Source organism: Dama dama, chromosome 3 (genome assembly GCF_033118175.1).
Source record: "Dama dama isolate Ldn47 chromosome 3, ASM3311817v1, whole genome shotgun sequence".
Lineage (NCBI taxonomy): Eukaryota > Metazoa > Chordata > Mammalia > Artiodactyla > Cervidae > Dama > Dama dama.
The window spans coordinates 65767551-65782384 of NC_083683.1; the positions used below are offsets into that span (position 1 = coordinate 65767551).

At 37.1% G+C, this 14834-nt stretch overlaps 1 protein-coding gene across 5 annotated transcripts in view; it reads right to left on the reverse strand.

Annotated features, from left to right (window-relative positions):
* Window positions 1-1435: 1435 nt before the first annotated feature.
* MON2 (MON2 homolog, regulator of endosome-to-Golgi trafficking) overlaps window positions 1436-14834 on the reverse strand; it is a 113026-nt gene continuing 99627 nt past the window's right edge. For all 5 annotated transcript variants that reach the window (XM_061130934.1, XM_061130944.1, XM_061130927.1 and 2 more), the window contains one exon: window positions 1436-4265. In XM_061130934.1, coding sequence (XP_060986917.1) covers window positions 4102-4265 — 164 coding nt within the window. In that variant the 3' untranslated portion in view covers window positions 1436-4101. The remainder of the gene's footprint in view (window positions 4266-14834) is intronic.

Genomic DNA, 14834 nt, shown 5'->3' on the forward strand with positions numbered 1-14834 from the left:
TTACATAAGACAGATATTATAATTTACTTTCCCAATCTATAAAAACCCTTCATTCAAATTGAAAGCACTACTCCACTTACCAGAGATTAAAAAAAATTAATTCAAGTGATTTTAAAGCATTAAAAACTGCTTTCCCAGAGTACATGAATTTGTAACACACCATGCAGTATGAACTCCTGGTTTTTATCATGAGTGGTTAAAAAAAAGTTAAATTCACTCTAATAATGTAAGCATAGAAAATGTGGTACTTTACACAAGATGTCATACCTGCTAAAGGCCGGAAGTGGTAAGTAGAAATCCAAAGGACATAGAACGCTGCTGGCAATGCTTTCATGAGACCATTTTTGTCTACATTTGTGGTGTGTGTATGTTAAGTCACTTCAGTTGTGTCCGACTCTTTGTGACCCTATGGACGGTAGCCCACCAGGCTCCTCTGTCCACGGGATTCTCCAGGCAAGAATACTGGAGTGGATTGCCTTACCCTCCCTCCAGGGGATCTTCCTGACCCAGGGATCGAACCCACATTTCTTACGTCTCCTGCTTTGGCAGGTGGGTTCTTTACCACTAGCGCCGCCTGGGAAGCCCACATCAGTGGTAGTTTTCCATTAAAAAAAAAAAAAGTAATCCACAATATTCTCAGCCTGGATATAGATTAATTCCAGAGGCTTCTAAATCTCCACGTTTAATATCTATAGCCATCACAGGTAGGTGGATTCCTGAAAAAACTGCCTTGAACTAGCCAGATGTCACATCACCTCCAGCAGACTGTTGAGGATCTGACTGTTCATATGAATTATTCTAAATTTGAGAAGAATATACTAGTCACTAGATAATAACTACACTGTCATTCATTAACCCAACTATAATAACGATAACATCATTAATATTTTTGAGTTATTTTCAATAATTTATGTTGTTTCATTCTCAGCTTCTTAACTGACCCTTTGGCCTAATGGTTACCTAGGACTTGAGGTACCAAACTGTGACGATAAACAAAACACCCCAAGGTTACATTGAGAAAGGACAACCTAGTTACTGGTCTACTACAGAATTAAGTGAATGTTATTAAGCAGAATAAAAATATATATGCTAAATTGTCCATCTTTTCCTTCTGCACTGCAAAAAATTTAAGGAATACAGCAAAAGTTGAATCAATAATCATACAGGGGAAAAACAGATAAGAAATGACACAGCTGTTCATGTAATAAAATTTAAAATGAAAGCAACTGAAAAGTGGTTCTAAGCCAGACTTTTATGCGCCTAGCAGCCTAATAAATAAATGTTACTCACAAAAGTATACAGTAAAACTAACAAAAAAAAAAAAACCCTTTAACACTAGCTTCTATACAGAAATACCCAATAAGAAACAACAAAATGATCTGCTCCTTTTTGGCAGTGGTAGCATTACAGGAAACCAAGTTATTCAAGTTGAAAATGAGTTTGTTTCTTTTTTAATGGAAAACAGTCAGAAAAGGACTTAAATCCACCTGGCATAAGCCAGTTGTCCAGCAGTCTATATAAGACAGGCACTGTCAGTGACAAAAAGTGATTATGTGAGGCTTAAAACTCACTGTATTTATAATATGTATCCCAAAGAACATTATTACTGCTGTTTTAAGGCCTAGTTAGAGTCTCAAATGTGCTATAAAATTATCTCGGCTTTGGGAGTTTCCTTTTTGAATCTCCTAGCATCCAGTAAACTCACACACACAGCTCGGTTTTTCCAGTAACTAAAGAAAGCAATTCAGACCAACAAGAGGAAAATGTGTTAACCTCTCCAGGGATCACGAGATTTTAGAAAATCAGCCTTGACTCAAGGGAATGAACTGCTAGTAATGATTCCTGGCGGTGGCAAGAGATACACTGGGAAGAAAAACCTGTCAAACATACCAGCAAGTGGGCAGCCCACTTTGCTTGTCACTAAGACTGGGATGATTATCGTACTATATAGTATTAATACATTCATATAATGTATGTATGTATAAATACCATACATATATATATATATATATTTTTTTTTTAATCTGTAGGGCATGGTCCTAGTATTGAAAACCAATGCAGTGTTAGCTAAAACTACTCAGTTTATATAAATATATGCTGCATACCCTTGAGTCACATCTAACTTTCACTAGAAACTGATTACTTTGATTGCAATTGATCTGATATTTCTCAAGAATAGACATATTTTTACTTCATGTAAATTCATGGCAATATTTTTAACATGTTACTGAATTGGAAAACTACCCCTCTTATTCTATTTCAACACTTTAGCAGTGATATACAGATTTTTCTGATTCCAGTTTAACATCCAAATACAGAAAATAAACTAAATACACATATTGAACTTTTTTTTTTTTAACAACTTTCTTTAAGGAAATGCTGACGATAGAATCTAGGAAATGCCATACTTTACCTTAACTTTAGGTGAAATTATAAAATAGAAATTCATCAATTAGTGTAAATAAAAATAGCATCCGTTTGAAAAAGAGACCTTATCACATATTACAGATAACAGTGCAAATTAAATACACAATTACAACACCCTCAAAACTGTATCTAATTCATTACTCAATTCTAATACCTTATTGTAGTTTTATAATTATTCGAGAGGCTGAAATTTATAAATTCTATTAAACTCAAAGGCTTTTCAGAACACTAAAATAATACTAAGACCATTATAATTTATGAATAATCATTTTTTAAACATATTTGCATTTTCACATAAATAACTATGAAAATTTAACTCAGAAGAAAAATATAATACCATAATCCATTAAAGAAAAAAAATACAGTGAGTTAGGTCAGTTTTTTAAGAAATAATTAAGTTAGTATATTCAAGAGCACTTTTCTTCTTCACTAACATAGGAAAGTGAAACAAAATTAGCATTTTATTCCATGACAGAAAGTTTACTGTACTTCTAAATGCTACTCTATCTCCAAAAATGCACTTCTCATTGTTTTGGGATACACACATAGTTTGTATTTGTGGATTAGCAGCGTTATTTTCTTCTTGAGAAAATATTACAAAATGAAACATTCAAATGAACAAAACCTCACAGCAAAATTTTAGGAAATCTAAAATCATCTTGGCTGGGTCATATTTCAAAGACAATGATCAATGTTGTTAGTCAGTGGGGGGGAAAAAGTCAGTAGAAATATAAAATATGAAAAGTCTTTAAAATACAGACAGTAAATATAAAAAGAGACAGACTTAAGTGAAATCTGGGAAAGATATTTAAAGAAATGAGGTATGATGGAGCTATAGTGCTACAATTCATCTCAACATATTAAGTTTTAATAATAACCTATACTTCAAAATTGCAGAATCAGCAGAAATCATAAACTATCTGCTGCTGTGTTCTCATGACCTTTCTGGTCAGATTTTTAATAGTCACTAGTAAATACATTCAAAATAAACATTAAGCTAACTGCATAATCAAATGGTAAGCATATCTGTCACTTAAGAAGGCAAATTATAAGTAAAAATGTAAGCAAACAATTTTGTATTAATAATAAATACAGCTTCAAGCATTTAACATTATCAATATTTTAAAAATTTAAATAATAAATGCAACGATTTTATACAGAACTGTATCATTTATTATACACACAAGTTGATCAGTTCCCTTTGTTTACAAAGGCTGGTTATAGACAAAATGGAATGTTACAGTACCATCTTGCATAAAATTTTAGTACAATTTTGTACTAGAAAAAGGGCGCAAAAACACCAGCCTAATAAATCTGATTAAATGAAATATCTTTTCTTTCTTTTTAAAAAGTACATCATTAACACATACACCACAGACTGTACATAAGCTCACTTTTAAATCACCAGTTGAAGATATGGTAGCAGGTACGTTGTAGAATTAACTCCATTCCTCCCATCAGTTTATTAAAGGCTTGCACTGCTACTCATTCAGGAGCCTTTGTTGACGTGTAAGCTTGTAATATGAATTACTTAACTCAGGTAAGTACAATTTAAAGGAGGCCAACAACAGCTGCCAAGAATTATTTGTAGTAAGAAACGTCCTTCTCACAGAAAATTCACTGAGAAGCAAAGATTTTTCATGTATCATTCTTCTGTAAATTTAGAGTAGCTGCTCAAGATTCTCCATTTTGAACTTTGGATGTTGGTGGTTGCATGAAATCCTTAAAAGGAACTAGTGCCTCTTTCAGGGCAGCACAGACCTCGGAAGATGAGCAGGTGATACATTCCACGAGAGTTGGGTATAAGGCAATTACTTGTGCCCAAGTATTTCCATCAACTGTAGTGCAAAAGTACAAGGAAAGAGGGGCTGAATTAGCAGACTATCTAGTTAATAGAAACACAATCCTTCAAATGCAATGCAAAAAACAATCTTCTAAAATATGGAGATTCTGCAAGCTTGTACCTTTTCTTTCTTTAAACTTTAGAAGACTTCCTGCAATATTTAATAAGGGAAAAATAAATGACCAGTGTGCAGACTCATCAATACCACCAAATATGATCAAGTATTTAAATGATACTTCAATCTGTGAAGGCCTTGGAAACTAACAAAACAACTTAGAATAATTCAAACTTTTGTCATTTTCAGTATAATAGAGAAGAAAGTGTACTTTTCAAGAACAATTAGAAAATAATTCAATTTGGGGGACCTCCCTGGTGGTCCAGTGGTTAGGATTCTATGCTCTCATCGCCAAAGGCCAGGGTTCAATCCCTGATCGGGGAACCAAGATCCCACACGCTAAATGGCATGGTCAAAAAAAGTATCCAATTTTTTATGCAGTTGTATGCTAAAAAATATATACATCTTAAATTATTTTCCTAGTAACCTTAATATTGATGTTAACTTCAAATGACTACACATACATCCATTCTTATACTGTTTGCTAATCTTTAATGTATATGAGTAGATTTAAACTACAGTGGGGAGGGACATTTCTGCCCTCCTCATCACTATTATGAACAATTAGTACAGTCAAATGCTATTTGTGAACGGACAAAAGTGTTACACCACAATGACTTGACTTCCTTATGCACTGAGATCATATATTACGTCTCTGTTCTCCTGTGAGTACTGTGCACACTGTTGAGAGCACAGTACACGGTGGAAGCTGACGTCAGGCACTCTCAGATGGCACATGTACACGGCACATGTACACGGCACATGTACACGGCACATGTACACGGCACATGCACACGGCACTTGTACACGGCACATGTACACGGCACATGTACACGGCACATGTACACGGCACTTGTACACGGCACATGTACACGGCACTTGGTGGAACAAGCCTCAAATCGGGGAGGCAGTGCAGTATAGAAAAAGAACAGGACACTACGCACAGGGGCTCTGGTCCGTTTTTCACTCCAATGTACTGAGTGTCTACTAAGTACCTACAATCTTTCTGAAATAAGGTAGTGCTGGGTGTCCGTAAACAAGTCATATAATTTCTCATGTCTCAACTTTACTATAGAATAAAGGAATGAGGTTCTCAAATTAGTGTTCTTCAAGTTACCTCTTCAAAAAAAAAATTGATGGTCAAGTAAGTCTGGCAAATGTTGTACATATTATCTTCCCTTTTGGGGATTTACAGTTCACATGAATTTATTAAACGCTCATAGTAAAACAACAGGTTTAACTTTTATCAATTCAGGGTTTCCAAAATTAATTTGATTATGAAATTTTTCCAATCAGTATCCACTGACATCCCTCAACATTAATATTCATTCCTTAGTACATATCTTGGGAAATGCTAATCTATTTTTAATCTCTTCTCTACCCAAACAGGCTTCCTCAGAGAGGAGGTGAGAAAAAGGAAAGGTGATTGGGACTGATGGATATAAGAAAGGGAGCAAATGTCAGGTCAGAGCTGTTCTGCTTTTTATCAGTTTTGTATGTTGGCAATCCATATCAGATTTCATTTGTAAAAAGAATCTTGCTGCTTAACAACAACAAAGAAACATTTCAAAAACCAATGGCGTTAAGTACTTTTAAACAGCTTGCGCCAGTAGTTGTCTATAGAACTTTCCACTAATCACTTAACAAAAAGATTACACAAAAAGAATTCTGGGAAAAGGCAAAGTAGTAAGGGCCAGGAATCCATCTACCCACTTAGAAAACAACTGAACTGGCAGAATCTGAGGCAACTGTTTTGAAACTCTGGAGCCTACTGGAGGCTTGCAGATTCCAAGACTTGGACAGTATATTGTGGTTAATTTTTGTCGATCTAAGCCTTTAGCACAGTAGCAGCCTACCTATCCCCCACTTCCAGCCGTGTGAAAGCAGCTGTGCTAATGCTCCTAGCGCAGCTTCCGGATGGCTTGTGGGAGGCCAGGGTAGGAAATAAGGCCCCTATCCTCCAAGTATAGGGATCTGTGCTCTAGTTGCTGCTTCTGATCACAGACAAACAGAGGCTTCAGGGACAAAACAACGACGACGACAACAAATAGTTCAAAAATGGGAAAAGGATTTGAAAAGACATTTCTCCAAAGAAGATATACAAATGGCTGATGAGGCACATGAAAAGACGCTCAACATCATTAATTGTTAGGAAAACGCAAATGGAAACTACAATTAGGTACCCCCTCACACTTAACAGCATGGCTATTATTAAAAAACAAACAGAAAACAAGCACAGGTGAGGATGTGCAGAAAATGCACCTCTGGCTCACTGCTGGCAGTGACGTGAGGTAGTACAGGGAACGATACGGTAGTTCCTCAAAAAATACAAAACAGAATTTAAAGTATGATCCAGAAATTCTGGAGAACTTCTGGATATAATTATACACCCAAAAGAATTGAAAACAGGATCTCCAAGAGATATCTGTATGCACTTGCTCATAGCAGCATTATTCACAACAGCGAACACACGGAAGCAACCCAAGGGTCCAACAGATGAACGAATACATACACACACAGAATGGAATATTATTTGGCCTCAAAAAAAAAGAAGGAAATTCTGCAACATACTAAAATATGGATAAAACTTGACAACATTAGCTAAGTGGAATAATAAGGCAAACATTGTATGTTTCAACTTACATGAGGTAGTTAAGAGTAGTCAAGATCACAGAGATAGAAATTAGAATGGTGATTACCACAGGCTTGGAGAAGTGGGGAATGGGGAATTACTGTTTAATGAGTACAGAGTTTCAGTTACAAAATGGAAAGAGTTACATACATGGACAGAGGTGATAGTTACCAACACTGTGAATGCATTTAATACTACTGAAAAAACAGGATGATGAGTTTTTTAATATGTATTTTACTGTGATAAAAGAATTTGGGGGGAAAAAAGATTGCATAGATTGAAAGCTATCTAGATTGGCCCAGACTTATTCCTGGTTTATTGTAGGAAAACACAAAAATACATTATTTAAGATAACATCATAAAACTCAGGGGAAGCTACTCAAATTTCTTAAATTTTTAAAAAAAATATGTTTTAAAAACTAACCATAGATCTTCATGGGCACTCTGGACTTAACTATCAAAAACAATGAAAAAGCTATACATACTGATACAGAAGAATCTTTATTTTATGAAGTGGAAAAAATGAAGCGTGTTCAGAACAGTAGGTAAGATATGAGACTATTATGAATATTTGTGTTAAAAACTGGGGGCATATTGGAGCACAGTTGACTTTTGAACAACACAGGTCTGAATGGTGTGGATCCACATGTACGCAGTAAATACTACAGTGCTACATGATCCCTGGCCGGCTGAGTCCAAGCATGCAGAAGCCCAAATGTGGAAGAACCATCTAAGTTACAGAGGAATTTTTGACTGCTTGGAAGGTCAGCACCCTTAATTCCTGCATTGTTGAAGAGCCAACTACACATATATTTGTATTTACATAATAAACTTATGGAAGGATCCACAAACTAATAAAAATGGTTGACTACGGTAAGGTAAGAGCTAGGCAGGTACAGAACGAGGGATACAGATACAGAACAGGTGAAAGACCGCTGTTCCCTGTATATCTTTCTACAGTTTTGAATTTTTGAACCATGTGTATATTTACCATCTTTTCAAATTTTTAATTAAAGATCGAGTAAGATGATAAATAAATCCAAAACAATACCTCTCCCACCAGAGAACCCTCAAACAAATAACAAATGTTCTCAACAAATATTGGGTGAACACTGGCTCTACTGGCTACCAGCAGTCCCGCATATTTCTGCTGGGAAGGCCCAACTTTCTCCAAGTTGTTTTCTTTTTTCCTGTTTCTTAATGGAGTTTAACATACCATGTTAATATGTTACTTTATCATCATTTATTTAAATCTTCACTTAATATACCCACAGGCATAATTCAAACTTTCTTGAACAATTTTAACATAAATAATTTAGTCAAATCATGTATCAATAATACACTGCCCTACCTATGGCCCATTGACTTTTCAAAAGAAGGCTACTGAGTTTTCCTTCCCTTTTCTTGTCTGGTTACATTCTTAACAGCTATGTAAAGATCATAAAAAATACACTTGCCATATCTTACTATATCTATAGCAATAACATGAAAAATAGAGAATTTTCTGTTTACTTAAGTATAATATATTTCTAAGAATCAAATTCTATCTCGTGATCTAATAAAGATTTTACTGGTCTCCAGGAAGTCAATGCATGATTTCCCTTTCTGAAAAATTAAACAGAACATCTTATTAAGATTATTCAAATTTGAACTTAATAGGATAAGTTAAAGACATTTATTCAAGAATTTTTCTTAGAAATTCTATGCCTTCTTTTTGAGGTTGAATATACACAAGTCTACTGCTTCTTAAAATTTAGTATAATATGCTTTCTAGGCCAAAGTGATAGTCGGTGAATTCTGAAAGCAGCAAAATATGTATCTGATTATATAACAACTGACAGGAACAAATTATCCTGGGATTCATTTATTAGGAACCTATGTTCTTCTTGGGTCTTAAAAGTAATGCTGCTTAAAGCATCAATCTGCTTGTACCAGAGTATGAATGAACAGACTTCTTCTGTAACAAAGTCTTATTGTATAAAAAAGTAAGCTAAACCAGTGTACTCAGTGACACAACTGACTAGGAGCTGATGCCAGCTCTTCATCTTGTCCTGAACCAGTAACAAACTCTTAAAACCAATGGCTGGTCCCAAAAAAAAAAAAAAAAAAAATTTCAGTGGTGGTGTTGTGTTTCAGAATAGAATAAAACATAATTAAAAAGCCTGTCAAGAACTTTACGCTTTAAGGGGAGTGAGTCATGTACACATATAACTATAATTCAGACAGAGAGCTTCAGGACAAAAGCACACAGAAGAGGCTACAACTGCACCAAAAGGAGAAATCACTCACCTTAAAAGTGGTGTGATATTTTAACAGGGGGGACACAGGCAGGAGGATGAAATGAGGAAAGGATTGGGAGTACTTGGGTAAACTGGCAATGTGAGTTTGGTGGGAGAATAGTATATATCAAGTCCAGTGGGAGATAAAAGCATGAAGAGAATCGAGTGAAGACAGTAGGACCCTTTGTATTTGGTAGGTTATGGTAAAAGAAAAAGATTATTTTGTTCTGTTTCATAAGATGGAAAAATGAATCACCAATGCAGCACGTTTAGAAAAATCATTTTTGGCATTAATGTAAAGAATGGATTGGACAGAAATGAGTAACAGAAAAGGGGAAACAAATGAGAAAGGGCTATAAAAATGATTCAAAGCTATTTATATGATAAATGGGTACAAATGCAGAATAGAAGACTCCTATGACCCAAAAGACTCAGTCATGTTCTCCATTAAAAATACATAAAATATAAATTATCCACACAGCTGCTGCTTAGAGTGCTCAGTCGTGTCCGACTCCCTGCGACCCCATGAACTACAGCCCACCAGGCTCCTCTGTCCATGGGGATTCTCCAAGCAAGAATACTAGAGTGGGTTGCCATGCCCTCCTCCGGGGATGCTCCCAACCCAGGGATTGAACTCAGGTCATTGCAGGTGGATTTTTTTACCGCCTGAGCACCATTTAGGCCAATTTGGGCCTCCCAGGTGGCGCTAGTGGTAAAGAACCCGTCTGCCAACGCAAGAGCTGTCAGAGACGCAAGTTCAAGCTCTGGGTTGGGAAGATCCCCTGGAGGAGAGCACAGCAACCCACTCCAGCACTCTAGCCTGGAGAATCCCATGGACTTCATCTCTTCCCTTTAACCTACAACTATTAATATTAAAATATCCTTAACTCAGTAAAAATGTCTCTGCCCAATACACCAGGATTGCAGAGAATCCCACACATCTGCACAACTGTACATCAGACTGGACAGACTGAAAATTCTCTGGCAGTCCAGTAGTCAGGATGCCAAACTCTCACTGTCAAGGGCCTGGTTTGTTTTGATCCTTGTTGGGGAACTAAGATCCCACAAACAGCATGGCCGAAAAAAAAAAAAAAAAAAAAAGAGTGGATGAACTGAAATACACAGAGGAGGCAGGACCGGGGAAACAGTGGAGGTGGTACCTGAAATCCTGGATCCGCAGCCACAGCAGCGAACCCCACAGAAAACCTGGGAGCGGCAGGGCAGGTGACACCGACTCTGGCTCCTCAGCCACAGCAGTGACCAAGGCAACAATAGCGACATCGCCCCTCCAGTCACAGAGACCCATGGGACTCTGGCCCCTCTGCCCACAGCAGCAGTGGCCATGATGCCGATAACCCTGAATGTGGCAACAGCACCAGACCCCAGCTCCTCATCGCACCCACCCTCTCCCCCCACTGCAGTGGGCCCAGGAGATCCCAGACATGGTGCAGAAACCTGCCATGGCGGTGACCTAGGCCGCAACATTGGTAGCAACAAGGTACCAGCCAGCCCCAAAGCAAAGCAGTGACAAGGGCACCAGACGCTACCTCTGGCAGAAGCAGGGGATGGTGAAAAGTGCCAATTCTCACTCTAACCACACAGGCATCACAGATACGAGAAGTCAAAAACTTGTACTATAGTGCCACCTACTGAAAAACAAAAGAAAGGCCTCTCATCACTAACCTGTTACATTGTTAAAATCAAATAAAAAAGAAGCTTTAGGAAAGAAAAATCAAAGTAACATGGTGTCAGAAAAGAAAACCGCAGTTCTTCAGAAGCCAAACTTAAAATCACCCAACACTGAAATCTAATTGATAAAATTAAACTAGCTGACAGAGGAGCCTAGTAGGCTACAATCCGTGGGGTCACAAGAGTCAGACATGACTTAGCAACTAAATCACCACCACCAAAAGAAATTTATAAAGCTACGAGAAAGCTCAGATAGAAAAGTAGTAAGATGAACTTAGGAATACAATTAATGAACAGAAGGAATATGGTACCAATGAGACTGAACTCTAAAACACCACCAAACAAACTCTGCAGCTGAAGAACTCAATAAAGGACGCATAAGAACATATGGGAAATAGAACAGACCATATGGAAGAAAGAATTAGCTAGCTCAAAGTTGGAAATCGTGGGTCTTCCCTGGTGGTCCAGTGCTTAAGAATCCGCCTTTCAATACAGGGGATGTAGGTCTGACCCCTGGGTGGTGAACTAGGATCCCACATGCCCCAACTAAAGAGAAGTCCACACACCACAACGAAAACCCAGTGCAGTCAAAAATAAACGAATAAAAGTTTAAAAAGATAGAAATTTTATGATGATATAGGCAGGAGAGGAAAGAGACCTAAGATTTTTTTTTTTTTTAATGAAGAAATTGTGTAAGAACTATCCAGTTCTATTAGGAAAGGCAACAACAGAGTAATGGGCATTCCAGGAGAAGGAAGGCTTCTCACTCTGGTGGCTCAGTGGTAACAGAATCCGCCTGCCAGTTCAGGGCTGCAGGAAACACAGGTTCGATCCCTGGGTTGGAAAGATCCTGTGGAGGAGGAAATGGCAACCCACTTCAGTGTTGACAGAACAGCCTGGCAGGCTACAGACCACAGGGTCAAAGGGTTGGATGCAACTGGGCAACTGAGTACACACACAGGAGAAGAAAGGAAGAAGGGAGTAGACAGTATTTAAAGAAACAAGAGCTGAGACCTGGGGAAGCAACTGGATATACAAGTCCATTAAGCCAAGAGAACACCTAATTACTTCAATGCAAAAAGACCTTCTCCAAGACAAATTATATTAAAACTGAGAAAAGATCAATGACAAAGAAAAGAATTTTAAAGTCATCCAGGGGAAAAAGAATGGTAACCTACCATTAGGTAATCCATTAGGCAATCAGATTTCTAAGCAGAAAATCTATATAGGCCAGGAGAGAATAATCAAAATGTTGAAAGATTAAAAACTACCAGCCAAGCCTACTCTATCCAGCAAAGTTATCCTTCAGATATGAAAGAGAAATAAAGCCTCTTCTAGACAAATGAACTGGGGCAAAAGACTTCCCTTATAAAAAATGTGGAAAGGAGCTCTTCTACTTGAAACAAAAAGATAAAAGTACACAAAACATAGAATACAGTGATAATACAGATAAAAATCTTTTAAATAATTATAGCATAAAGGTTAAAGGGGGAAAAGCAAGTAAAAAAAAAAAAAACTAATTTAGTAACGAAATCACAACATAAAAAAGGATAATTTGGGACAACAAAAAAACACAAAGGGAACAGGAAAAGGACAGAACCTGTAGAGGCAAATAAAATGTGCTATCAGCAGAAAAAGAAATATTTCATCTGTGAGACACTTCACAGAAACATCAAGGCAAACACAAAATATAAATCTAGAGCAGAGATAGAAAATATAAAAAAAGAGAAAACCGAGAAAAATATCACAAAACCCACAAATGAAAATGGTGGGAAGACAAGGAAAAAGAAAGAATGTAGACCAACCACAAAAAAAGATAAAATGGCAGTCCTCAGTCCTCATCCATTAATAATCACCCTAAATGTAAATGGATTGAATTCACCAATCAAAAGACAGACAGTGGCTGGATGGATTAAAAAGCAAGACCCAAGCACATGCTGCCTCCAGGAGACTCATGTCAGCTCTAAAGACAAACACAGGCTCAAAGTGAAGGGCCGTAAGATGATACTCCAAGCAAATGATAGCCAAAAGGAAGCAGATGTAATATCTGTATGTACTCATCAGACAAGGCACACTTTGAGCCCAAAAAGGGTAGCAAGAGACAAAGATGAACACTATGTAATGATAAAGGGGAACATTCATCAAGAAGACACAACAGTTGCTAATATATACGTATCTATCCCGGTGGTGCTAGTGGTAAAGAACCTGGCTGCCAATAGACACAGGTTCGATATCTGGGTCGGGAAGATCCCCTAGAGGAAGGATGGTAACCCATTCCAGTATCCTTGCCTGGAGAATCCCATGGATAGAGGAGCCTGGTGGGCTATACAGTCAATGAGGTCGCAAGAGTCACAAACGACTTATCAACTGAACAACAACATAGAAACAGCAAAATATATGAAGTAATTATTAATAGATCTAAACGGAGAAACTGACAGCAACACAGTTCCGGTGGGTGACTTTAACACTCCACTTATAGCAACAGATCATTCAGACAGAAAGTCAACAAGGAAATAAGTGGGCTTCAATGAATCAGACCAGATGGGTTTGATAGATATAGAACATGCCATCCAAATGCACCAGAATACACATTCTTCTCTAGTACACATGGAACATTACTAAGGACAGACAACATGCTGGGGCACAAAGCAAGTCTCAATAAATTTAAGAAAACTGAAGCCATATCAAACATCTTTTCCAATCACAATGGTATGACACTAGAAATCAACTACAAAAAGAAAATTGGAAAAATCACAAATATGTGGAAACTAAAAAACATGCTACTGAACAACTATTGAGTCAATGAAGAAATCAAAGGATAAATTTTTAAAAACACCTGAAGACAAATGGAAACAAAAATATAACATTCCGAAATCTACGTGATGCAGCAACAGTATGTGGGAACTTTACAGCAATATAGGCTTACCTCAAGAAATAAGAAAATTCTCAAAAAAATCTAACTTTACATCTAATGGAACTAGAAAAGAAGGATGAATGAAGCTCAAAGTCAGTGGAAGAAAGGAAATAATAAAGACCAGAGCAGAAATACCTGAAAGAGAGACTAACAGCAAAAGTGAATAAAGCTAAGAGCGCACTAGTAGAGTGTGTACACAAGAATAAACGTACACATGAAACATATAATACTACAAGCCAATGTTACCTCACAAATAAAATAATAATAGTAATAAGCCATAATGAGGTGTTACCTGAAACCTGTTAAAACAGTGTCATCAAAAAAAGAAGTATTAAGTGTTAGCAAGGATATGGAGAAAAGCGAACACTTGTGCCCTGTGAATGGGAATGTAATTTAGTACAACTACCATGAAAAACTGTATAGAGTTTCCTCAAAAAATTAAAATTAGAACTATGATCCAGCAACTCCACTTCTAGGCATACGTCCAAAGAAAATGGAAGCATATCTCAAAGAAATATTTGTATCCCCATGTTCACTGTAGTGTTACTGACAGTAGCCAAGACATAGAAACAACCTAAGTATTCATCAATGGCGAATGACTAATGATGCAGTATGTATGTATATGTATATTTATATATATTTGTAAACACACATACACACACAACAAAATATTACTCCACCATGAGAAGGAAGAAAATCCTGCCATGTGAGTCAATGGAATGGACCCGAAGGCATCATGCTAAACGAAATGTCACACAGAGAAAGACAAATCCTAGTATGATATTGCTTATGTGTGGAATCTAGAAAAACTGAACTCAAAGAAACAGGGTACAACGGTGGTTGCTAAGAACTGAGAGTGTTGGGGAAACGAGCAGGCGTCAGTCAAAGGATACAAACTTTCAGGTATAAGATGAGTAAGTTCTGGAGATTTAACA